This window comes from Anabrus simplex, chromosome 6, assembly GCF_040414725.1.
Source record: "Anabrus simplex isolate iqAnaSimp1 chromosome 6, ASM4041472v1, whole genome shotgun sequence".
NCBI classification, from domain to species: domain Eukaryota; kingdom Metazoa; phylum Arthropoda; class Insecta; order Orthoptera; family Tettigoniidae; genus Anabrus; species Anabrus simplex.
Window position 1 is genome coordinate 192,731,022 of NC_090270.1, and position 25,944 is coordinate 192,756,965.

A 25,944-nucleotide genomic window follows, 5' to 3' on the forward strand; every position below is an offset into this window, starting at 1 on the left:
TTATTTTATTTTTTACCAAACTGGTACAAGAAATTTTAAATTCCCAATGCATAATCAAAGCAATGAATAAAAATCCTACTGTAAAACAAAAATTCATGACAATAAATACACAGTTTTTATGAACTAATGATCAATAAACAAAAAAATTACTCACTATATTAGTTTCAGTAGCTGTATCAACTGATCTGGCTTTACAATAATCTATAATTTCACAGGACTGTCGGGAGAAGTCCTCAAAATTACGAAGACCAAACCAGACTTGTGTTGGCTCCTCTTGTGTACTTAAGGAGTAGCTCAGTGTGTCACCTGTGTTCAACAAAGAGAGAGTTATACATTTTTGAAAGTTAATAATAAATCATTACATCAGGAGTTCAGCAGAAACTGTAACAGATGGAATCCTCATAGAGCTCTCTTAACGCTAAATTTACCACGGCGGTCAAAAAGACCACTTTCATATTTCATTCTTCTGCCATATTTGTGACAGGACCCCAATGTCTCTTGTGATCTTTAACAATTTTTCATATTATTTTTTGGTAAATATTTTAGAATAGTCATAACTCTTTGGTTTTTCTCCCATCACATTACATTCTACCTTTACCGATAGGGTCATAATGACTGCTGCTGCAATGGCTTTGATTTCCTAACTACTGTAGAGACATTTTCAAATGGGGCTTCACTGAAGTACTTTTTTTTTTGCTAGTTGCTTTAAGTCGCACCGACACAGATAGGTCTTATGGCGACGATGGGACAGGGAAGGGCTAGGAGTGGGAAGGAAGCGGCCGTGGCCTTAATTAAGGTACAGCCCCAGCATTTGCCTGGTGTGAAAATGGGAAACCACGGAAAACCATTTTCAGGGCTGCCGACAGTGGGGTTCGAACCTACTATCTCCCGAATACTGGATACTGGCCGCACTTAAGCGACTGCAGCTATCGAGCTCGGTGAAGTGAGTACTAACAAGGAGCCTATGATGACAATGACATGTTATCATCATATCGCACTCATTGTTATTCTATGAGCCAGCATGAGATGTGTATTATGAGATGTGTATTCAGTCATAACACTTCAAGTTCACTTACAATACCACGCAGCGAATAGTATGGCGTATATTGGTGTATGTTTATTCTACTGGCTTTAACGATGCATTAAAACATGAAAGGTTTTTGGCAATGGTAGGATGGGAAAGGGCTAGGATTAAGAAGGTAGCAACCATGGCCGTAAGGTACAGCCCCATCATTAGCCTAGTGTGAAAATGGGAAACCCTAGAAAACCATCTTCAGGGCTACCGACAGTGGGATTCAAACCCACCTTCTCCCAAATGCAAGCTGACAGCTACATGACCAAAACAGCACAGCCACTCGCTTGGTACTGTTAATAGTGGCATAACAATGAGGTAAATTAGTACTATTCCACTGGAAAATACGCAAAAGCAAAGCAAAGCAAAGTCACCTCCGTACAGGCCATGAAGGCCCTTGGAGGAGTGGAAGGTAAAGGCTTCCACCATTCTTAACCTCGACACGTAATGGGGTAGAGTGGTTAGCTCTACACCCAGCCGCCTTTGCCCCCAGGAATTAACCTGGTACTCTTTTTTTGTGTAGGCTGAGTGAACCTCAGGGCCATATGCACCTCCGGAATTGGAAATCTCGTTTCTTAAATTTTACGACTTCCTGACGAGGATTCGAACCCATGTCCTTCCGGGCGGACTGAGCACGCCTTTACCGCCTCAGCCAGGCAGCCCCTACTGGAAAATATGCGCTGTTCCGAAAATATTTCTTAGAAACCACTCATCATATTACGAATGTCACACCTTGGATTTGCCTTCGACAAAAAAAGTATATGCTAAGCTATTCTGCACATCAAATCTTGTAATGTCCGACATGTGGTTGCTGACAGTGTTCCAGCCAATGGGACTCATACAGTTTTGTCGAGTTCAAAGTGCTCGGTCCTATGTGGGGAGCGTTTTGGGCAAAACTATCCAAAATCCAGGTGAAATATATATTTAGGAAAAATCATCATATTTTCATCTGTGTGTAGAGAATGAAAAACAACTTTTTTCTAGCTCATCTGGTTTGTAAGCTATGACTTTATATACATGCAGTAAACAACTGCGAGTCTCGCTAAGATAATGAAAGCCAATCTTGCACCTTTACCTACAAGAAGCCAGTTGCAATAAATCAACCATCTTTTCAAATAAGGCAAGGTACCAATATTATAAATAATTATGTCCGCAGCCCATCTGTGCATCATCTATTGAATCATCTTACTGTTAGCAGTAGAATGTACATTAGGTATACTGAAATATGCACACAGTGTCAGGCGCAATGGGTCTATCTAAAAGGAAAGATAAACGAATATGACTACATAATATTAATGCATATAAATTGTTTATTTAATACCGTATAATACATTATAACGACAATAAAGCCTAATTCTCTTACGCATAAACATCACTTTACGTACTAATGTAGTTGGTAATTTACTCATTCGGGACAAATATTTCAGGTTCCCTATGGGAATCAATATCTATAATCATCACTTTAAGTGATGAAAGCTTCGCATCTGACAAATGATAAAGATATGCCGACTGTGTACTCTGTTTGCCATTTCGCCGAGGCAAACATGAGGAGCTTGAATTCAGACGGGGCGTGCTTGCGCATTCAATGCACTCGGTAAAACAACACAGAGCTGACCGTGCTGGCTACTAGGCTTGCGTGTTTGCCCCAATCGAGAGGCTAACTTAATAGTAATTGCTTGCAGTGTTCAATGGCAATTGTTAAGAGCTTGTCTTCTGCCTGCAACGGCTTTGTTGTTGTTAAAGGGAGATTCAGTTTTGATGGAGGAAGAATGCTGCTGTGTTATTGAGGACTTATTACCAAATGTATGGACAATAAAGGGAGTTTGTGATGTTAAAAGTAACGTACAGTACTAAAGAAATGACATGAACAGTCTATAGACCATGTTAATTCCAAAATAGCTTTACTGAAGTTCAGTAGCAGTAATACAGAGGAATTCCTAAGCCTTGCCTTCAAAATTACCTGTGACAAACACATTGAAAAAGTAAAGCAAACTGATATTTAGTTAGTTGTCTAGTAGATGTTGTTTGTTTCATGGTGGAGCAAGAGCTGCCTTTTAGGGACCAAGCAAAAAATCTTGTTCAACATTTTACAAACTAAAATTAATGACTTGAGATATACTAGTGCACTCAAGGTCAATGAATTAAAGATATTTCTGAATGAAAAACGTGATAAATTTTATTTGTTTTGGAAGCAGTGCACACTAGCATACTAATTTGTAGAAATATGGATCAAAACAATTTATGGGTATTAAGCTTAAATAGAAGCGTGCATTTTTAAAATTACACAAATCAATCCTCTCTGTACATCTGCATATATTAAGTTTCATCAAATGAAAATGAAGTTAAAGTTAAAATACAGCGAATTGATGATGTAGAAATTGACACAAACAGAAATCATACTCAGACTGTATTGTGAAGTACTTGATACAATGGTTTGACCGTTTTTCCCTGAAATGAATAAGCTGGATTTTCTTTCTCATGGATTTTGAATTGTTTGAAACATACATTGACCCTTTCTCTGCTTGGCCATACAAGTCTCAGATTAAATCATAAGGTAGCTACTTCAATGTACTGGCACTCAAAACCGAGTTGTCGGTCATTTACGTATTGCAACAGATTTATTTATTTACTTTTTACAATTGGCTTTACATTGCACCGGCACAGATAGGTCTTATGGCGATGATGGGACAGGAAAGGGATAGGAATTGAAAGGAAGTAGCCGTGGCCTGAATTAAGGCCGGCATTTTACTGGTGTGGAAATGGGAAACCATGGAAAACCATCTTCAGGGCTGCCGACGATGGGATTCAAACCCGCTATCTCCTGAATGCAAGCTCACAGCTGTCAACAGAATTTAAGAAGTCCTGCATACTACAACTTTATAAATATTTTACATGTTCAGGACTAAATGTGGCATTACCTGAAGTAACCAAACTCTGTTGTTTAATTTTGACTAATCCTGCTACAAGCACCTCTGTCGTACAATCTTTCTTGGCAATGAGATGGATAAAAGTTATTTAAGAAGTATGCAAACACAATAAAAATTATCAAAATTGTCATTCATTTCAATTGAGAAAAATCTGAAAAGCTGTATGAACTATCCAGAATTCCATGTTTCTGTTATAGACATCTTTGCTACCAAAAATCGCTGGATAGAGCTGTGTTATAAGAAGTAATATATGCAGATGTACAGTGAAGATTGATTTGTGTAAGTTTAAAAATGAACGCTTCTAGTTAAGCTTTAATACCCATAAACTGTTTTGATCCATATTTCTATAAAGTAGTGTGCTAACACTTTGATAAGAGTCACGCGCCGCCACTGCACAGCGTTCAAATCTAATTCAGACTTGTGAGAGAAGAAAGATCACAGTCATCAAACTGGTACTGCCATCTGCCTTCTATCACTTCAACTAGTTCAAGTGAAGATGTCTGGAGGGGAGTTTTCCTTGCTTCCTTCCCATGCAAAAAGATAAGAAGCATTAAAATTATTCAGTATATCGTACATTGTGGCCTGAGTTATATGTTGGCGTTAGGAAAGGCATATACTATGCTTTTTGTACTTGCGTTCAAGTAGTCCGTTGTAGACAAATGAGGTATTCCACCTAACCATAACAATATAAAATTTGTAATTCAATTTATTTGAATCTTGGTACTAGTTTTGGCCTACTGATCATCATCAGCCATAATATCTTCAAATACCACCAGCCGGCTCTGTGGTGTAGGTATAGCTGCCAACTTTCAGAAATCAAAAATAGGAAGATATTTTTATTCTTGGTTTCATCACATATATTGCGCCACGATCTAAGTGAAAAAAGGACAGGATAAAAGGCATGAATATCTACAGTTACAATGTGATTTGATCATTAAATTTAAAATCTTAAACTAAAAAAACATTAAAATGGTTACAAGAAAATCATTTATGACGCATACATATGAATAATACAGTCGAACCTCGATATCTCGAAACTCCATTACTCGAATTTTCAGTATCTTTAACTAACTTATTTTTCCGGCCGTTTGTCCTATTCTTCACGTGTATTTCTCTATTCTCGAAATTCGGTTATACGAATTTCTCGAAGCAAACATTTCCTCCCTTGAAGAAAAAAAATACTCTAACTCGAATTTTGGCAATATTAACTGTGCAATATAGCATTTGCGGTTTGTGAGGAACAGTTAACAAGTAACGAAAGGGTTCCACTGAAGCTGGAAACCAATATGACGGGAACCGAAAAACTCAAACTTCTGGTGAACGGCCAAATCATCGCCATTTCTCGGGTGTCAATTAATTACCGGTCACATACGAAAGCAAGCCCAGAAGTTGCGGATGACAAGCTCCATTTACGAAACTTGGCTGCGTGGTATCGACGAAAAGTTTCAATGTGAAGGGAGGAAAGTTTAACTGCAACAAACAGAAGAGACTAACGGATTTTTTCCAAACGTGTTAACGGAGCTATGTTTCTTATTTCACTACTGTATGTACTGTATCCAGTCTTCTAAAAAGTTACTATAAGGGTTATAATTAAAGTGATGCCATCAAATATAGTTCCCTTGTATATTTTTAAGTACCGGTACTATTAAAGAGAATGTATTCAGTAAAAGCCCATAGATACATATGATTCAACTATGTGCTATACATGCTCAAAAACGGTATTCTCTATATCTCGACAATTTGATAACTCGAAACAAAATTTATCTCCTGAGGTGATTCGCATAATAGTTTCCTTTATAGACTGTAAAATGATCGGAAATTAAATTTTATAGGTATCTCTGAACACTTGGAGATAACGTTTGTTATGATTTTTGGCCATAACGTGAAGAGAAAATACCAGAAACTGTCACAGATACAATTCCCTGAAATACATTCAACTCATTAAAATGATGAAGTAAGAATAAACAAACATGCAGTGAAATACGCAAAACTAGCACATACAAAACAGATAGGTATGTCTAATACATTATTAACATACGACTTAACCGCTAGAAAAAACATGTGGCATACAATTCCAACTAAATTACGCACAGAAACGATGTTAATAGTGCGCGAACCACACAATAAGAAACTCATTCTTTCGTCCCGATTAACTGAGTCACTAGCGCTCGCTAGCCTCTCTTGCTTGTAGGACGATTGCCGTCCCGAATCCCCAGCCATAAAGCACACATGCTGCTGTAGCGAACAGGAAACACGGTACACGAAGGCGACGGACGATACACTCGCGAAATAAAGCATCAAATAAAAACGCTTGAAAATGAGGTTGGGTAAATTACACAAGCACATAAGAATTTACCCTTTACGCTAGGGGAATAGTATTGACTGTACTGGAGGTTATATTGGTCAAAAATAGGAAGAATTAAAAATAAATCGGAAAATCGGAAGAAGAGTTAAAAAATGGAAAGTTTCTGGGTAAATCGGAAGGGTTGGTGAGTATGTTTACGAGTAGTGTGCCTGCCTCTCACCCAGAGGCCCCAGGTTTGATTCCCGGCCAGGTCAGGGATTTTTACCTGGACCTGAGGGCTGGTTCGAAGTCCACTCAGCCTACGCGATTATAATTGAGGAGCTATCTGATGGTGAGATAGCAGCCTCAGCATAGAAAGCTAAGAATAACGGCAGAGACAATTTGTCGTGCTGACCACATGACACCTTGTAATCTACACGCCTTCAGGCTGAGCAGCGGTCGCTTGGTAGGCCAAGGTCCTTCAAGGGCTGTAGATCTTTCGGACAACGCCATAATCCTACACGATAACGCGACAGCTCACACAGCAGCCATCGTTCAGTGTTGCTTACAATGGTGGGGATGGTAGGTTCTTCCACACCCACCTTATTCGCCTGATCTGAGCCCATGTGACTATGATCTAATTCCCAAAGTCAACAAGCCATTACATGGACAACTGTTTGCTATAAAAGAGGACATCGTAACAGCATTATGGAGAGAGGTGTCACATGTTAGCGATACACATGCAGCGAATGGTATCATGCCTGCCCCAGTGGAAGCGTGGTGCGATTATTTGGAAGGTCTGTAACCAGTGGACACCTGTCCTTTGTACGTAGTCTTGTGTATTTGCTGCCTATACCATAATAAAACAGTGTTTACCAATGGCCTGTGTTCTGTCACTTTATTGCGAGAATCTCCTGAAGTCAGAATTTGTCTTCAGGCACATGCATGCCTTCCAGTGTTTAACATAAGTAAAACACGAGAGTCGAGTCATAAGTCATGGCAACTACTTTTTTTTCTCGTGAACAGGAGACAACACAGAAAATCTAAGATATGCATTTGGAAATAAAGGGCATGTACTTATGCAAAAAAACAACATGGAAAGTAAATAAGAATATTAGACCAATTTCTGATGATACTGTGTGTTGGGCAGTCTATAGCAATTCATTTAAAGCGTGGCTTGGGAATCTATGGTTCACTGAATTTAACACGTAAGCAACCTTGGCCAACAAAAGTGGGCATTTAACCAGTAGTTTTCTTGAGATAGAGTGGTCATTACCCTGCTCTCCTTATCTTCGCCAACTGGCCTCACTGGGCCAGTGATTTTTTTATTCATATAAGCCACCATAATATTCATGGCTGAACTGTGAATCAAAGTAATGGTCCACAATCAGCGATGAATGCCACTCGACTGGCACAACGGTCATTTTATAAAGTACTGTATTTTAAATATATACACTGACTGAGCAAATGTCATGGGATAGCGGAGCATTGATGCGCAGGTGTGTTGTCTGCGCACCACACGCCCCGTGCCAGCGGCAGTTGTATAGGAGACCTTGTGAGCAGTGGCTGTGCATGTGACAGGTGTAACATGGAACGTCGTCGTGAGCCGACACCGTTCGAATGGGGTATGGTGGTCAATGCCCGACGGATGGGAGGTGCGATTTCGGAAGTGCTGCGGGAATTCGGCTTCACAGATCAACCGTGTCCAGGGTGTATCGTGAATGGTAGAATGCGGGTGTCACCGTCCACAACAGACAAACGACCGGCCGTCCAACTACCCTCGATGACCGTGATCGGCGACATCCGAGACAGATTGTCAATAGTGACAGACGGGCAACCGTGCAGCAAATCACGGCTCAATTCAACACAGGCTGTGCTAGACACATCTCCCAGTACACAATCCATAGGAACATGGGTTCTATGGGGTATGGGAGCCGGCGCCCCACACGGGTGCCACTGTTAACCCAACGTCATCGGGCACAACACGCATTTGTCGCCAATCACCACGGATGGACACTGGAAGAATGGCGTAACGTGATATGGTCGGACGAATCACGACTTCAAATGCACTATGCAGATGGGGCCGTGTATGGTGCAGACCACATGAAGCGATGGATCCCGCCTGCCTCGAAGGTGTGGTCCAGGGCGCTGGTGTCTCTGTTATGGTCTGGGGTGCATTTTCCTGGTATGGAATGGGCCCCCTAGTTGTTCTGGAAGAGACTTTGAATGGTACGCGGTATGTTGAGCTGCTCGGAGACCATCTCCACCCATTTTTGGCCTTCCAGCGCCCAGACGGTTCTGCGGTGTTTTAAGATAACGCACCGCCACATCGCTCCCACGTCACCTAGGAATGGTTCCAAGAACATGCAGCGGAGGTCCAACGACTGCCATAGCCACCCAGGAGCCCCGATATGAACCCTTTCGAGCATATCTGGGATGTCCTGGAATGCAGGCTCCGTGCCATGGATTCTGCACCCATGAACAGACCAGCAATGGTGGCTGCTCTGCAAACAATTTGGTGTCAGCTGCGTCCAGAGGACTACCAGGGACTTGTCGACTCACTTCCACGGCGTCTCACTGCAGTTCGCGGGGCCAGAGGAGGCCCCACACGCTATTAGGTGACTATCCCATATGACATTTGCTAAGTCAGTGTAAATAAATATTGTTGTGTTTTGTGTCATCAGTCCACTGACTGGTTTGATGCAGCCCTCCATGCCACCCTATCCTGTGCTAACCTTTTCATTTCTACATAACTACTACGTCCTACATCTGCTTGTCATTTATTCATACCTAGGTCTACTTCTACAGATCTTGCCATCTACAGTTCCCGCACAAACTAACTGAACAAGTCCTGGATGTCTTAAGATGTGTCCTATCATTCATCCCTTCTTATCATCAAATTTATCAAATCAATCTCCTCTCACCAATATGATTCAGTATCTCTTCAGTCATGATTCAATTTACTCATCTCACCTGCATTCTTCAGTAACACCTCATTTCAAAAGCTTCTATTCTCTTCCTTTCTGAGCTAGTTATCGCCTATGTTTCACTTCCATACAATGTCATGTTTGAGACAATAGTCTCCCAAAACATCTTTCTAATTCCTATTGTCAATGTGCAAAGTGATAATAAATAAATAGACAAATAAAAAAATAATTAATTCATTCATTAATTAATTAAATAATTTTCAAGCAGCTGAAAAACTGTGCTTTGTAAATTCACATTTAGTGAGGATGGTTTGCGAGTCTAACACTGGGTACATCTGTAAACTCAAGATATATGATGCAAGTGGTGCTAATTTACAAAGCACGGTTTTTCAGCTGCTTGAAAATTATCTTGGCCAGGGGTATACAGTCTATACGGATAATTATTACAATAGCGTTGGACTCGCAAAACAATTACCGGAACAGAATACTGCCGTATGTGGAACAATACAGTCAAATAGGGGTGTACCAAAAGTTCTAAAGGAACACCAGGTAAATTCTCAAATGGGGCGAAATAACTTTCAGGAGGGACGAGGATGTATTGCTTGTTTCTTGGAGGGACAAAAAGGTTATTACTATGGTAACTACCATCCATTCGGCAGAAATGGTTGAAACAAACAAATCTGGAAAAATACAAATGAAACCAGAGTCTGTGACCAACTGTAATCAACACATGAATGGTGTTGATACTGCAGACCAGTACTTGGCACTCTATCCTTTCATGAGGAAAACTATGAAGTGGCCAAAAAAAAGTTTTTTTATTTACTGCTCACTTTTTAACACATTTTGGCTCTTCCAGAACTCAAATCCTCAAAAATCAAAAAATTTCTGAATTTCATGCAGACAGTAGTTAGAAACTTACTCCAGGAAAAAAGTGAACCCGACATTCAAGTACAGTTACCTCTCTCCGACATCTCAGTTCCATCTACTTCATCAGCTCCAAGTCAACGTCCCACGATTTGCCAAAAAGGGCACCGGCCAAGGATCCACCATTTAGGTTAGATGGGAAGAGAAAAGAGCATATTCTCTTGAAGTTTCCACCATCAAATAAAGTCAAGTTCCCCTCAAGAAGTGCAAAGTGTGCTTCAAAAATATAATTATTAGTGAAACATGCTATTTTTGTGGAAAGTGTGGTGTTCCCATTCACTCAGGAAAGTGTGACATTACCTACCATACCCTACAGAGATACTAGAGGACTTCATTAAGTTATGTGGAAAATTTTATTTTCATATCTTGTTTAGTTAAGACCTTATTGTAAAAAGAATTTGATGTTCTTTGCTGTGTCATTAACAGCTGGAATAGCTGGGCCAGTCCTTTAAATAGCCAGCTCAGATGATGGGCGTGAATGTGTTAAGTTGAGAGGTTATACGGTCTGGTGGATCTTAAGGGGATGAAGTAATGAATGAACTTTCCTGCATACATTAGTTGTTTCATTTATAGTGACTCCAAGGCTTTTTACTGATTTACAGAATGGGATAGCAACGCCATTTAGTTGAATAACTGGAAGTTGTAGACTGTGTAAATTGGTAAGCAGTTTTCTCTGCCCTAGTATGATGGCTTGTGCTTTCGTTGGGTGGACGGCGAGAGAATTCTCAGCTGCATAACAGCTGATCTGCTCTAAGCTTGGGTTCATATTTTCAACAGCTGCATTTATGTCATTCACTTTTGTGTGGCAGTAAATTTGAAGGTCGTCGGCATAGAGATGGTATTTGCAGTTTTCCAACTGAGAAGAGATGTCATCCAAATATAAGATAAATAACAGGGGGCCGAGTATAGAACCTTGTGACACACCATTAACTTTGTACTTCCACTGTTCTCTTTTCATTCATGACAACACACTGTTGTCGGTTATGGAGTTAGGAAGCGAACCAATTGAGAGCAGCGTGGCTAAGATGGAAGGAATGCAATTTTGCTATTAATATGTCTGTACTGATAGTATCAATAGCATTGCTGAAGTCTAGGAGAATGAGCACGGTCATTTTACGTTCATCCATTGCTTTTTTTTATGTCATCCATAATTTTTAAACTAGCAGTAGATGTACTATATCCTTTCTTAAATCCAGATTGCAAGGGATCAAGTAACGAATGCTGCATCAAATACTGGAGCAGTTGTTCATGTACAAGTTTTTCTAAGACTTTCGACAGTGAAGAAAGTATATAGACAGGCCGATAGTCAGATAGAAAATTTGTTAGAGAAGTTTTTGGTACTGGAAAAATTAAAGCACCCTTCCAAACAGTTGAGAAGTAGCCTTCCGAAAGACATGAGTTACATACGAGGGTTAAAATTGGCAATACTACGTCTATCAAGGTAACGACGAAGGATATCGGGGTGTCGTCCACTCTGAACTGCTTGTAATTTGAATGATGTTAGTTTTCTCCTTATATCAGTTTCATTTACTTTACAAAATTTGAACAAAGGAATTGCTGGTAAATCTAAAACACTGAACGTAAGTTGAACATTGAAGCTTGAAATTTTCTTCACCAAACGAAAATGAAAAATAATTCATGCAGTAAGGGGATATGTTCTGTAAACGGTTTGCTTCAATAGAGTCTATTAACAGGTTTATGTTAAAGTCACCAAATATGAGTACATGTTCGTAGTAGGTACGAGTCTTAATAAATTTTCTTTGAAATAGGTGAAGTTTCCTGCTTTTGGTGGTTTGTAAACAACTCCAAAACGTACTTTAATCTTATCAACAGATAGTTCAACAAACATATATTCAGTTAAGGTGTTAGTAGATAATGTCGAAATTTGTATAATCTTCCCCGTTAACTTATTTTTTGTCAGTATAGAGCTACTCCTCCTCCACAGTGCTTTGGTCTATTGTAAAACACTACATTCAATCTTTCCGTATTGACCGTGTTTAGAGGGACCGAGTCCTTCATCCAACTCTCACAAATTGCTACAACTTTTACCAGGCTTCCTTCGAAAATAGTTTTCAGCTCAGTGTGATGGGCAATTATAGACTGAGCATTGACATGGACACACATTAATGAGCGGGGAAAGGATGAGAATTATCTCTCCACGTGAATGCGGGCGGGGTGAGAAGGAGCCAGGGAAAGAGAGGGGGGAGGGAGGGTTCAGTATCAAGGTGAAGGTCGTTTACCCTGCCCAAGGAGAAAGCTACATTACTACCTGTGTTAGCCATAATCAAAAATAAACAAGAGGACAACTTACCATGGTTTGCTATTGTATACACAAGGCACTTGAATCATTTAAACATTCACTCACACTAAACTTATAATAAAACCACTTAGAACGTAAATCCACAAGTCATGTACTCTACTAGTCACCTAGCCCTCAAATAACAGCGTTTAGTTCCGCTTTAGTGGCCACTGTAAATTCGTTTTTGTTTCTGCCTAGAACTGATTCTTCCTTCCTGGGTCTAAACGTTACGCACTCGAGCTGGTCTCGGGCTCAATTTAACAGATCTTTTCTTGTAGCAGTCAATGACTCCGTAACTAATACTGGTGCCTTTGAAGAGTTTCTTGGCGCGCCAGACACGAACGCGAACATAAAACCAGACAAATTTAACTATAATTGGCCTGTTTCCCGAGGTCACGACTTCCGCAGCTGATCTGCATAGAGGTCCCAATCTATGACAGCGATCGATGTCATCCATCGATAAGTCCACTTGCAGTTTAGATTTTTACTGTCTCTATCACTTTGGTATAGACAGTTCCACCTACTGTATTGTTCGGCTTCATCAGCCCGGGCTTCATGCTGGTCAAGACGCTGTTGCACAACTAATAACTCCTCCTTTTCACAAGAAATTTCTGCCGAGACGTACTGGCGGAAGTCTTTGAACTCAGAACAGAGGGAAATTAGATTTTCATTGGTGCAGTCGTTAGTGTTAGCAGCCCTGCTGGCACTGGCTGACGTCAACTGTTCCAAGCGAGCTTGGAAATCATCCATCCGTTTAACAAACTTTGTTTCAAAGTCCGACACACACTTATTTACACTTTTTACGGACATGTTTTTGCTAAAGCTAGATGTCAGTTTTCTGGTGTAATTATTGACACACACTCACCGGACCTGTCTGCTAATTATCTTGCTAATTTGGGCTGGTAACACAGAGCTTTCCTACACAACACACACAGCACACGCCATCTTGGTTTAATGCACAAATTGGGAAAGAAAAAGCATTTTGTAAAGTCGTTGGAAAATATCCTGTTCACAGAAGAACTAACAGAAATGGAGAAAGACCGATTTATTTATGTAAAAGCATATAATTTAAAATTGATGCCCAAACACATAAAGAATCCTCCTAGAAAAAAACAAAAGACTTGGAGATCACCAAACCCTAATTCACAAGAATTTCAGATTGACCCTGTTGCAATTTTTAAAAGAAACTTTAAAGAAATAATGAATGTCAAGGTAAAAAAGGACCAAATATTGAAACAGATCAAATGTCCAAGTAACTGACAGTAATTAAATTATTTGTTCCTCAGAACAAAATTAGGACTCAAAATAATACACCTTTTAAGACTGACCCAGAGAAGTTTTTGAACAACAAAGAAGCCTTTGAGAATAAATTAACCCAGTCGGTAGGCGATGTGGTGAAATTTGCGGCTACAAGTCGCTTGCTCAGTGGGGAATGCGGATACATTCGCACTTTTTTCTCAGGTACCTGCCTGCAGAGGTTTATTTCTTTTCCAGCAGTGTATTCTGGATGAGTCTGCCCTCTGATGTGAATTTTTTCAACTATGTTCTCTCAATACCAATGTGTTATCCATGAGTTTCATCATAAGGAATGCAACTTATGTCCGAGCAAGAACAAACTGAAAACTTATAGCCTCACGCTGAAGCTTCAGATAATCGCCTAATCGTCCCCTAGAGACAATAATATTGCTGTGGAAGGGGTTTCTAGAGATTATGACACTAAACAGACCTTTCTGATGACACATTAGAACTGTGACCCAATTTTTTATCCTTACTCTTGAGTTCTTCCTGCATGACTGGAGTGTGTGTTTATCACGAGTTACACAACATTTATAATCACATGCATTTGTTCCGAAATGCAGGCAAAATTCACGATTTCCTTCCAAACTGCAGAGACCAGGGTTCTATTCAATTCCTTCTCTTACATTTTTTCCTCTAAAATATCAAAAAAGGAAAATACCGGCCCCCACAGTTAGAGGATGATAATTTGCGGGCCATGATAGCCATGGAACCAATGTAAAATTTTAAAAACTCTCTATTGAACCAAACTAAAGATAATTTTTTAAAAATAACGATAGGATTTCTACAAAATATTTGAAATGGGTTTAATGAGATACCGCAACATAGTTTATTCGTAAGTGATGGGAATTTACCTGGAACAAGTAGTACTGCAAGCTCGAATGTACAGGGGTCGGGCCCAGCTGATGTGAATGTTCAGCAGTCAAGAAAGAGATAACACATGTTCAATTCCAGTTCAAGTAACAATCATGACAGTGACAGTGGTGACAATAATATCGATAATATTGCAACCAGTTCAACTTCTTCATCAACTTAGACTGAAAATGGACAGAGAAGGTCCTGCTTTGATCCAAAATTCCATCATGGTGTAGAGGGAGAGTTTTCAGGGAAAACAAAAGCAAGCAAAATATCTGAATTATTTTTTTATGATGAAATATGCCAGAGCATAGAACAGACAAATCTTTATTCCCAGTAGAAAATTGCATATAAAACCCAGTTTAGTAAGATGAAACAAGTAGTCAAGATCAAGACTGGGTCCGACGAATAAGAACAAAATAAAGCTTCTTGTGGTCATACTGCTGCCGCAGGGGATTGTACAGAAACCTAAGTCAGGACATTATATTTCTTGCAATCACTTCTTGACCACACCTATTTTCTAAGAGCTGATGACAGAGAAATTTTTTCTCCACAGCTTTTTACATTTCTCTGACAATGAGGCATGTAATCGACAAATTACTTCCAAAATATACAAGACAAGGACTATATCTGACCACCTGGTAGCAAAATTTTTGGAAGCTTATGCCCCCGATGGCAAAGTTCTTGTTATGAAAAGCTAGTGGCTTTACGTCACACCGACACAGATAGGTCTTATGGCGACGATGAGATAGGAAATGCCTAGGAGTTGGAAGGAAGCAACCGTGACCTTAAATATGAAAAGGGTGGCTAGGGAGGAAAGTTTACCTAACAAGAAAATGGTCATATTTCGGAAATGAATCATACAAATTAATGACGCAGAGACAGGGTATGTAACATGATCTGCTCATATGATTGTAATGAACAATTGTAAAAGACATAACACTGTAAAGACTGTAAATATAACCTGTAGTGTAATATAGTTCATGTGTGTCACCTATCAACTGCAGGTATATGAACTGGATCCCTCAAAAGCGCTAACCATAATAATAGAAAATTTTGTGAGTATTATAATTTATTCATTTCTAAATCTTTTTAAGTACCGGTACATTTAAATATTGTAAGTCTACAATTTACATGTACAAAAAAAATATTTATGGGCAGAGATCGTTAGTAAACTGCTTAAAATATTTAGGTATAAGTTACTGTATAAATGAAAACCAGAGCTTTACTATTAGGAAGAAACAAGCTCAGTTTCACAGTGCTGCATGAAGTATTGAAAAATTAAAATAATAGGATTTTTCAACAATTAAAGACACTATATTCAAGTAAATATTTCTCTTAGGGCCCTTCTATAGTTCATTTTAGTCCAAGATTATTTTTAAGGAAGTAATTAAATATTTTCTTCAATCAGGGAAATCGCTTCCCACCTGGGAGTGAGCTGGAGTGTACCGAGATCTCCACTTAAGGGGTTAAACAACCAAGGAAAACATGACTGGAAGAATCTCAGCACAAAAATAAGACAACCACGGAAACAGCAACAATAAAAAAGAGAAAGCAGCACAGATAGTGGATCCAAGATTTCAAGATGTGATTAATGGTAGATTGCAAATCAGGGCAAAAGAGATAATCTTCAGAGAAAGAAGATGATTATGAAAACTTCGAGGAAAAAAAAAAAAAGGAAGCTAACAGCAAAAGTTGTAAGGTTTACCAATGTAAAATTTTAAAAACTCTCTATTGACCCAAACTAAAGATAATTTTAAAAAAATAACAATAGGATTTCTACAAAATATTGAAAATGTGTTTTATGAGATACCACAAAATAGTTTATGCTTTAAAAAATAAAATGGAGAACTTGCTTTGAACAATTAAAAAAATTTGTCAAACTTTGGCAGAATTCTTTGAAAACCTTCTCAACTACAAAAAAAAAAAAAAAAAACCAGTAATATTTGACAAACATGAACCTCAAAATACTTTTCCAAATTCAAATCCTCCTACCAAAATTACAAAAACAAAAAACAATGACAAAAGAAAATTCCAAAACAACAAGGCTCCTGGACAAGACTCAATTATTGCAAAAATGTGGAAATGTGCCAGCAACGAAATGATCAAAAAACATCTACATCTCTTAGAAGAAATTTGGGAAACAGAAAAAGTTTCTTAAGGATGGACATTTTCTCTCACATCCACTATACAAAAAGGGTGACCGAACAGATGCTAATAACTACAAAGGGATCTCCTTGCCACCTATAACATACAAAATTTTGTCTAAAGTACTGTTGAATCCTTTAGAAAAATACGTTGACTGACAAATTGGAGAATACCAAGCAGGGTTTAGAAAAGAAAGGTCTTGTGCAGAACAAATTCTATACCTTAAATTAATCACACAAAAACCATTGCCTTGGAAATAAAAGTCTGGTAATAAAATTCAATGTACTGAAAGAATATGATACAGATTAAAAGGCCTTAGCAATAATAAAGCAGAAATCAGCAAACACAAAGTCCGACTCATTGGCTGAATGGTCAGTGTACTGGCCTTCGGTTCAGAGGGTCCTGGGTTCGATTCCCAGCCGGGTCGGCGATTTTAACCTTCATTGGTTTAATTTCATTGGCCCGGGGGCTGGGTGTTTGTGCTGTCCCCAACATCCCTGCAACTCACACACCACACATAAAACTATCCTCCACCACAATAACACGCAGTTACGTACACTATGGCAGATGCTGCCCACCCTCATCGGAGGGTCTGTCTTACAAGGGCTGCACTTGGCTAGAAATAGCCACATGAAATTAAAAATTAATTAAAAAGTAAACACAAATTCCAAAATAAGGTTTCTCAGTGAAATCTCAAAATCTTTTGAAATCAAAACTTGGATTAGACAAGGCGATGTTCTTTCTTCAGTACCTTTTAATGTGTTCACAAGAGAAAGTGATATGCGAATGGAAAATGAAGAAAAAGATATTCAGGAAATCAAAATTGGATACATAAACTCTTAAACTGAACTGTTTACCTCTGCAGATGAATTAGCTATTCTATCAGACAATACAGATACTGCCATAGAAAAAGGGACAGCAGAGAAGAGGGCATACCTGCCAACTTTTAGAAACCAAAAATAGGAAGATTTTTTAATTCTTGGATTTCATCACATATATTCCACCAAGGTCTACGTGAAAAAAGGTCAGGATAAAAGGCATACTTGTCTACAGTTACGATGCGAATTGACCATTAAATTTAAAATCTTAAACTAAGAAAACATAAAAATGGTTACAAGAAAATGTACCTAATCACTCTCATTTATGACATTAACATACGAATAATATTTGTCACACCGACACGCGCAACAAAATGCATAATACCGTATATTCTCGCGTAATTAACGCACTTTTTTGACGAAAAATACAGGCGAAAACTTCGGATGCGATTCAAGGAAATCGGATATTTACAAATTATTTACAATTCATTTACATTTAAAAGATACTGGTACATCAAATATAATTCAAACACAATTGGTGCAACCCATTTGCAGTTATCGTCATTTGGCGTGAAATTCCGGCGTGAGATTTTTTCTGAAAAGTCAAATAGGGTACATCAGATAAGTTAGACACGTGGGTTTGAAGTACCGACACTGGAAAACATTCTTCCCATTACGAGCTGACAATACGACCTGAATGACATACCGGCAAAAAAAAACCTGTCCAACACGAGAAGGGCCGGGCATCGATGGAGGGACCCTGCTACATTACCCCAAACCGTTCGTATCCAATCTTGTACGAATGACGTGTCCATCCACCTTTTTTCTTGAATACGAACGTGGATCACTCGCGAAAATTTTCCTTTAGGCATTGTCTTTCGTTTTAGAACAATGTAAGCTGCAAGCTTTCTGCCATCAGCTGTTACAGCAAGCATTGCAGTACATCGTTGTTTTTTTGCTTCCGGTAGCGCGTGCGATAACACTGTACGTTCCTTTCTTATCAACTGTTCGACTTAATGGTATATGGAAACTGATTGGCGTCTGACCTGCGGTTCCTATAAGGGAGATAAAATATTCCTTCACTTTACGCTTCCCAATCACAAAGCGCTGAAAATGGTTGAAATCATACGTCACTTTTTGTCATAATGTTGTTCGTCGTCGAAGAGAAAGTCCATTTCTCTTCATAAAATTAATTCAGCCTCGGCTAACGAGACAATGATTCCACGTGCCGCGGCCATTTCTCATTCTTTAAAATGCAGCATTTTGTGAGAAACGGCTTATCCAACATTGCGTAACAAAATCATATAGTTAAGCAGATAATCCTCTACTTGCGGAAACTTGCCGCTTTTTGGTCCGCGCAATGCTTTGCGAGACTTGCTGGCCGCTTGAAGTGCACTTCTGTTACCGCGGTAGCGCATGTTTCATTTGCACACTGAAGTATTGCTGCCCGCTGCTCTATTCACTATGTTTCGGCGTAACTGATCACCGCAAGTTCGTATGATGCAGTATTAATCGAGTACTGTGGACTGACAAACAATTTTGAGATCACATTATGTCCCGTACGCGAAACACTCGTAAAACTAGTGCAGTGGGATTTCCTGCCGGCTTATACAGCACGTTGCCTGTATTTGGAATGCCCGTTTTCGCAATAGGAAGCCTGCAACCTGAGTAGTTGGCATCTTTATTTCGAAACGCATCCGGAGCTGAGTGATGGATCTTCAAAGTTGTGGGTGCGTCGAATTCCACTTTGGACCCAAAAATATTGGGATGTGTAAATTATTCAAGGGCGTCGATTACGGTTCGCGGGAAAATACGGTAGTTTCCTTCAATAGCCGGTAAAATGTACAGACATTTATAGGCATCTCTGAGCACTTGGAGATAACGTTTGTCATTTTTTGGCCATAACGAGAAAAGAAAATACCAGAAACGGTCATAGAAATGCAAGGAAAAACACGTGGCCTACAACTCCGACGAAACTACGCACAGAAACGATGTTAACAGCGCGCGAACAACACAATAACAAACTCATTCTTTCGTCCCGATTAACTGAGTCGTTAGCGCGCGCTAGCCTCTTGCTTGCAGGACGATTGCCGCCCCGAATCCCCAGCTGTATAAAGCGCACACGCTGCTGTGGTGAGCGGGAAACACGATACACGAAGGCGACGGACGAAACACTCACGAAATAAAGCATCAAATACGCTTGAAAATTAGGTTTCGTAAATTACACAAGCACATAAGAATTTATCCTTTATTCTAGGGGAAGAGTATTGGCCGTACTAGAGATTATATTAGTCAAAAATCGGAAGAAGTAAAAATAAATCGGAAAATCGGAAGACGAGTTAAAAACCGGAAAGTTTCCGGGTAAATCGGAAGGGTTGGCAGGTATGAGAGGGCTACAAAATTCTTTTGACGATACAGAATTTATGACAAACATTAAAGATGCTCTAAAATAACATAACTATGGAAAATTAAGAAAGTAAAAAATTTAAGTTTTATCAGTTAATTAAAGATATTTACAACAAAAAACTGATGTCAATAAAAGTGAAACTTCATCATTACAACACTGTCAAAAAAACCAGGGTGCCTGTAAGCAGCTGAATGTTTAGTCTTAAACAAAAAGGACAAATTTATGAATTAGAAAAGGGAGAAAGTACTAAGAAAAAACCTTGGTCCATAGAAAAATGAAAAAAAATTGAGGAAAAGGAACAATAAAGAACTTCATTTGAAAAATGAAAAGCTTTCAGTCAGTATCAGAAAAAGGAGGATTTCATTTTATAGCCATTTGGCCCAAATGAATCCAGAGAAATTAATGAATATAATTGATAATTTTAATAAAAATCCCAAAACACAAATTCAATGGTTCATCAAAGTTAAACAGGATATGGCTGAGCTGGGTATCACAAGAAATTAGATAGAGCCATTTTCAGAAAAAGGATTAAGGATTTTGGAGGATTTTGGAGGATAGTAGTAGTAGTAGTAGTAGTAGTAGTAGTAGTAGTAGTAGTAGTAGTAGGAGCAGCAGCAGCAGCAGCAGCTGTTTTGGTTATACAGTAGAACCCCGCTAAACTGAATTTTGCATAACCGAAACGCTCTAGCAAAATTATATTACCGAGCTCGATAGCTGCAGTCGCTTAAGTGCGGCGAGTGTCCAGTATTGCAAGTGACTAATCTCATGTTTTAATCCGTATTGAAGTGTATTATTTGTAATAACAAAGTTTTTATTCTAATCCACCTGTTCAAGAAATTAGATAGAGCCAGTGTCCAGTAATTGGGAAATAGTGGGTTCGAACCACACTATTGGCAGCCCTGAAGATGGTTTTCCATGGTTTCCCATTTTCACACCAGGCAAATGCTGGGGCTGTACCTTAATTAAGGTCACGGCCATTTCCTTCCCACTCCTAGCCCCTTCTATCCCATCGTCGCCGAAAGACCTATCTGTGTTGGTGCGACATAAAGCAACTTGTTAAAAAAAATTGTATTTTAATATTTTGTTTTTACCCTCTCATTCTTAGCCGTCGATATTAGTAATTCTCTTGCTATACATGCTGAGAGCTACTAGGCAAACCATATTTTTATATTATGACTTATGCCAGAATACACATGCAGCACAAAACTAAACAGTTTCTTACCCTCTAGTTCGTTCCATGATATATTTTTTCTTGAACAAGCAGGAATTATTATTATTACTGTATTGTTCGTCATGAATATCATGCAGACGACTCCGACTTTGTCAATAGCAGTTCTGAGAATTGAGTTGCAGCAGATGATGGATTTAATGCATTGGAGGTAAGATTGATTTCGAATTTATATTAAAATACAGTACCACACGCTTTGATTACACTACTGTAATGAAATTACTGTATACAGTATTCACTTCAGAAGTAGCAAAAAAAAAAAAAAAATGTTCCATTATTTCAGATTGCTTTGCGCTTTGTTGAACAAAGCAATGAATCTACACCAGCTGATGTATTGTTGATTAAACGGTGGCACAATGTAGCTGCACGACAGTGCTGCACCAAGAAAATTCAGAGTACGACAGTGCTGCACCAAGAAAATTCAGAAGAAAGTCACTGATTTTATACGAGTGACATTATGTAAACATTTTAATGTCAATATACAGTATGCACCTTTGCTTAACAAGTTTACGCATTTTTATTTTGACATTTAACTTTCAAAAATATTTGCCAGGTGTCATCCGAAAGAAACGTGCCAACCAAAGTGGCTCCGCCCCCTTTATTTTGGATAAACAGGGTTCTACTGTATTTACATTTTCAGACATGACAAGGAGCTCGAATTCTGTCCCACTGGAGTTCATTTACATGCTGAGACTAGACTATACATTTGAACCCTTTCACATGCCCCCAGCATCCAACAATTTTGAGCTCTGAAGGCCAGCATTCTACCATCTGAGGTACTCAGCCTAGCATTACATAATGTACTTTTAGTATTTACTCCATTTAAGGTACCATGAATTAAAAACAAAGCTAAATATACTGTACAAAGGATTCATAGTTACTGACTTCTTGTGTGAGCTACACAAATGCCAAAGTAAATACAATTCACCTGTTTCTGCCATTACACATTACACACACAGGGTTATCTCTTGGTGAATATGTCATTACTAAAAGCATAGCTGAAGTGTGAAGCAACTACTGGGATAATCAAATAGCACATAGATCAATAGCAGATAAGGTAAGGGTTATTCTGCCCGAAGGCAGGTCCGAACCTCCGCAGAGGTGTTCCTTAGCCGGAGTTTACGTGCGGTAGGGTGGCCAATTCCTTTCCGCTCCTCCATTCCGTTACCCCCCACCAACAGCGCGTGGCAACCCATCCAACTCCTGACCACGCCCAATGTTGCTTAACTTCGGAGATCTCACAGGATCCGGTGTTTCAACACTGCTATGGCCGTTGGCTAATAGCAGATAAAAGAAAAGAAAAATGTATATACTGTAATTTAACAAACACAAACTGAACATACGTTACCTGGGGAAAATATCTTGGAAAGATCCACATTCTCAAGAGGTAATCCCAGCAGAAATGTGTTAGCACTGTCAAAAGCCACTATTTCTCCACAAGCTTTGTCTGCTAAAATGCCACATTTATCACTCACTTCAATAACTTTTCCTTCCAGCTTTTTTCTGGTAGTATACTTTGCTTTTGGGGAAGAAGTGCACGAAACCCAAGAAACATTTGACATATTTGAAACTTTATGTTGCTTAATGTCTATTTCCTTGGTGAGCATATAATCAGAATTTAAATATTCCACATTATCAACTGGATCCCAAAAGTCATCAACATGTACTACTGATTCCATCTGACTGACATCCATTGTCCAGGCATCAGTATCCAGACTTGTCATTAATTCTTTAACTTGACCACATTCAGTCTTATTAGATTCAGTTTTTAACTGAGGAAGCTGTTCAGACTTAACTTTGTCCTCCAAAACATCTACAGCACACCAGTCAAACTCCAGTTTTCTGTCATACATCTTCTGCACTACTAATTTGATAGTTGAGCCAAGTCTGATGGACTGTACCAGTTGCTCCCACGTTGACTCAGAAAAACTCTCACTACTGACCAGTACTGGAACATAAACAACCATTGCAACAAAAGCAGATTGGTGAAGTTTCTCACACACTATGCCAGTGTATTGCTCCCCTTGCTTCAACTTGACAATCGGTATTTTAGAAGAAGGGTCTTTTCTACCACACCACATGCATGTTATATTGAATTTTATTTTACCCTGTATTAATTTTGCGGTGCCATGACAATATATGACTCTTCCCACAGGAAGCATTTCTTTAATATCCCACACATCTGTCTTTGTACAGCAAAATACTTCTTGAGTAAAATTTGATTTGATTTTAATACCACGAATAACACATTCTGCTACTCCAGTGATGGGTGAAGTGTGGTACTTAACAATTCCTGTGACACCTTTAAAATCTGAGTTATTAAAAAAAGAAAGATTAGGAGTGGCAGGATAATTGTCTCTTGGTGAAGAATGGACAATGTTATTGTAGGCACTTCCTCTTTCTCCCTTCCATGCATAAGAAATCACTCGGAATTCAGAATTAAAAACCTTAAAACTATAAAGTTCAAAAGTGACCTTATCCCCCACTTCCAAATGTTCTTGAATCCAGTCAGTTCTCTTCAAATATATACCATCCTTTGTCCTCAGTGAACTCACAAAGAGCAGGACTGGTACAGTTTGATCAACCAACACAAGAGCACATCTTGGAGGAGCAAGCTTACATACTGAACCTGAAAGTAATTTTCCAGAGGGAAGTTCCTTAGAAGCAGGAACTAAATCGATGAATTCCTCAAAGATGGTACTCACGGAAGGTCTACCTCCTCTCCAGACACAAGATACAGTATACTCATTACTATTTTTTGTTCTAACAGCTGTAAAAGAACACTTATCACCACATTTGACACATTCAGATATGTTCTTAACTTTACATCTTTTACCACTGATGAACAAGTCTGATGTTATGAATGTTGCAGTCTGTATGCCATCAAATTCAAACTGGAGTTTAGCAGAAGAGGATGACAGAATTTCAATAACAGTTCCAACAGCACATTCAATATGCTTAGAGTTGTGCACTGCAATTTCAGTCTTGCCTTCTTCAGCTTCACTACTTTTAACTTCCTTTAAGATTTCATCTACTTTTTCACTGCTTGTTCCTACTGTCAAAAGCAAGACCTTGAATTCACATGGTCTCTGTTTCTCACAGCGTTTTATTAAGACTGAAGCACGCATACCGACCTTTAGGACACTTAGCAGTGATTGATCTTCCATTATATTTTTCTCATTTATTAAAACACTTTCTTTACTGAAGACAGTCCGTTCCTCTGTGCCATCTATAAAAAGTGAAACTATTCCTGAAGTGTTATTCAGACTCTTAATAATTCCTGGCAATATCTCTGGATTCTTACAAGTCAAGGACTGTTGAGAAGTAGAGCCTTTAAGTATCTCAACTTGGTCAAATTTAACCTTTATACTATCCATTACCTCCACTTCTATGAATTTAGGTTTAAAATTAGATATTCCATTTCCCACAATATGTTCCAACATAATGACAGCAGGCATGCCAACCTTGAGCAGTGCAAGGAGTGAAGAATATTTTTCTCCATTTACAGTGCAATTCATATAGACTTCAGATTTATGGAATTTAGCTTTTACTTTCTGATTATTTAATAAGAATGTTATTTCTCCAGCTAAATCACTCAAATTCTCTATGGTTCCTTTTAACAGTTCTACGCCAGTAACATCATCAGGCCAACTCTCAACATTGACAACTATAGCTCGGTACCGACAGTTTTGTTCATTATTACAAACCTGCACCATCATTGTAACAGGTATGTGAATTCTAAGTGCTGTCAAAAGTGTAGAATGGTCAGGAAGTATCTCATTCTTAAAAATAACTTCTTTTTTTGAGAATTCAGCCACTTCTTCTCTATTTCTTATCCAAAATTTAATAGTTCCTGTATTTTCAGACAGACTGTCGATTACACCATGAAACAGTTGGCTTCCCACTGCAGGAAGGCAAGCTCCCGTATTTGAGATACTAGGTGAAGGTACACGTTTATCACCTAAGCCAACAACCTCCATCTTCTTCTCTTTATCTTTCTGTTACGTGCAATGTGAAGACACCACAAACTGAAATGAAGAAAGAATAACAATTAAAGATTATGAATGAGATGATTTTCTTAGGAATCATACAAAAACAAGGCTGTTGTGCACTACACATCTGCACCAAAAATATTACAAAGTATTCTTGAAAGCAACTTGTAAACCTTTAATTTACTATTTGGAAACAAATTCTTAAATAGACATCATATAAGCTTCAGCGCCCGTCAAACCTATGATTTGGTGGAGGTATGTTGATGATACATTTCTGGTCTGAACAGAAGGTCCCGAGAAAATTCATTTATTTCTAAACAGCCTAAATCAGCAACATCCTTCAATTAAATTCACTATGGAGATGGAGTCAGATGGATGCCTTCCTTTCTTGGATGTTCTAGTAAGAAAGAAACTGGACGACTCCTTAGAACATACCGTCTATCATAAGCCTATCCACACAAATCACTATCTTCATGCAAATTCTCACCACCATCCAGCACAAAAACAAGGCATTATCACGACACTCACCAAGAGGGCGATACGAATTTGTGAGCCATCAAATATCCACCAGGAGGACACACTCAAAGTCACATTTAAGGGTAATGGTTACAGCAATGTGCATATTCATAGAGTCCTGCATCCCAGAGGGACGATCAAGCAAAGCTTTTTTTTTTTTTGCTAGGGGCTTTACGTCGCACCGACACAGATAGGTCTTATGGTGACGATGGGATAGGAAAGGCCCAGGAGTTGGAAGGAAGCGGCCGTGG

General features: G+C 38.9%; 1 protein-coding gene across 1 annotated transcript in view; it reads right to left on the reverse strand.

The window, feature by feature from the left end:
* Positions 1–25,944, reverse strand: part of LOC136875647 (uncharacterized) — a 124,735-nt gene that overhangs the window by 34,973 nt on the left and 63,818 nt on the right. The window contains exons 2-3 of the mRNA XM_067149190.2: positions 22,534–25,213; positions 155–306 (exon numbers count right to left, since the gene is read on the reverse strand). Coding sequence (XP_067005291.2) covers positions 155–306; positions 22,534–25,165 — 2,784 coding nt within the window. The 5' untranslated portion in view covers positions 25,166–25,213. The remainder of the gene's footprint in view (positions 1–154; positions 307–22,533; positions 25,214–25,944) is intronic.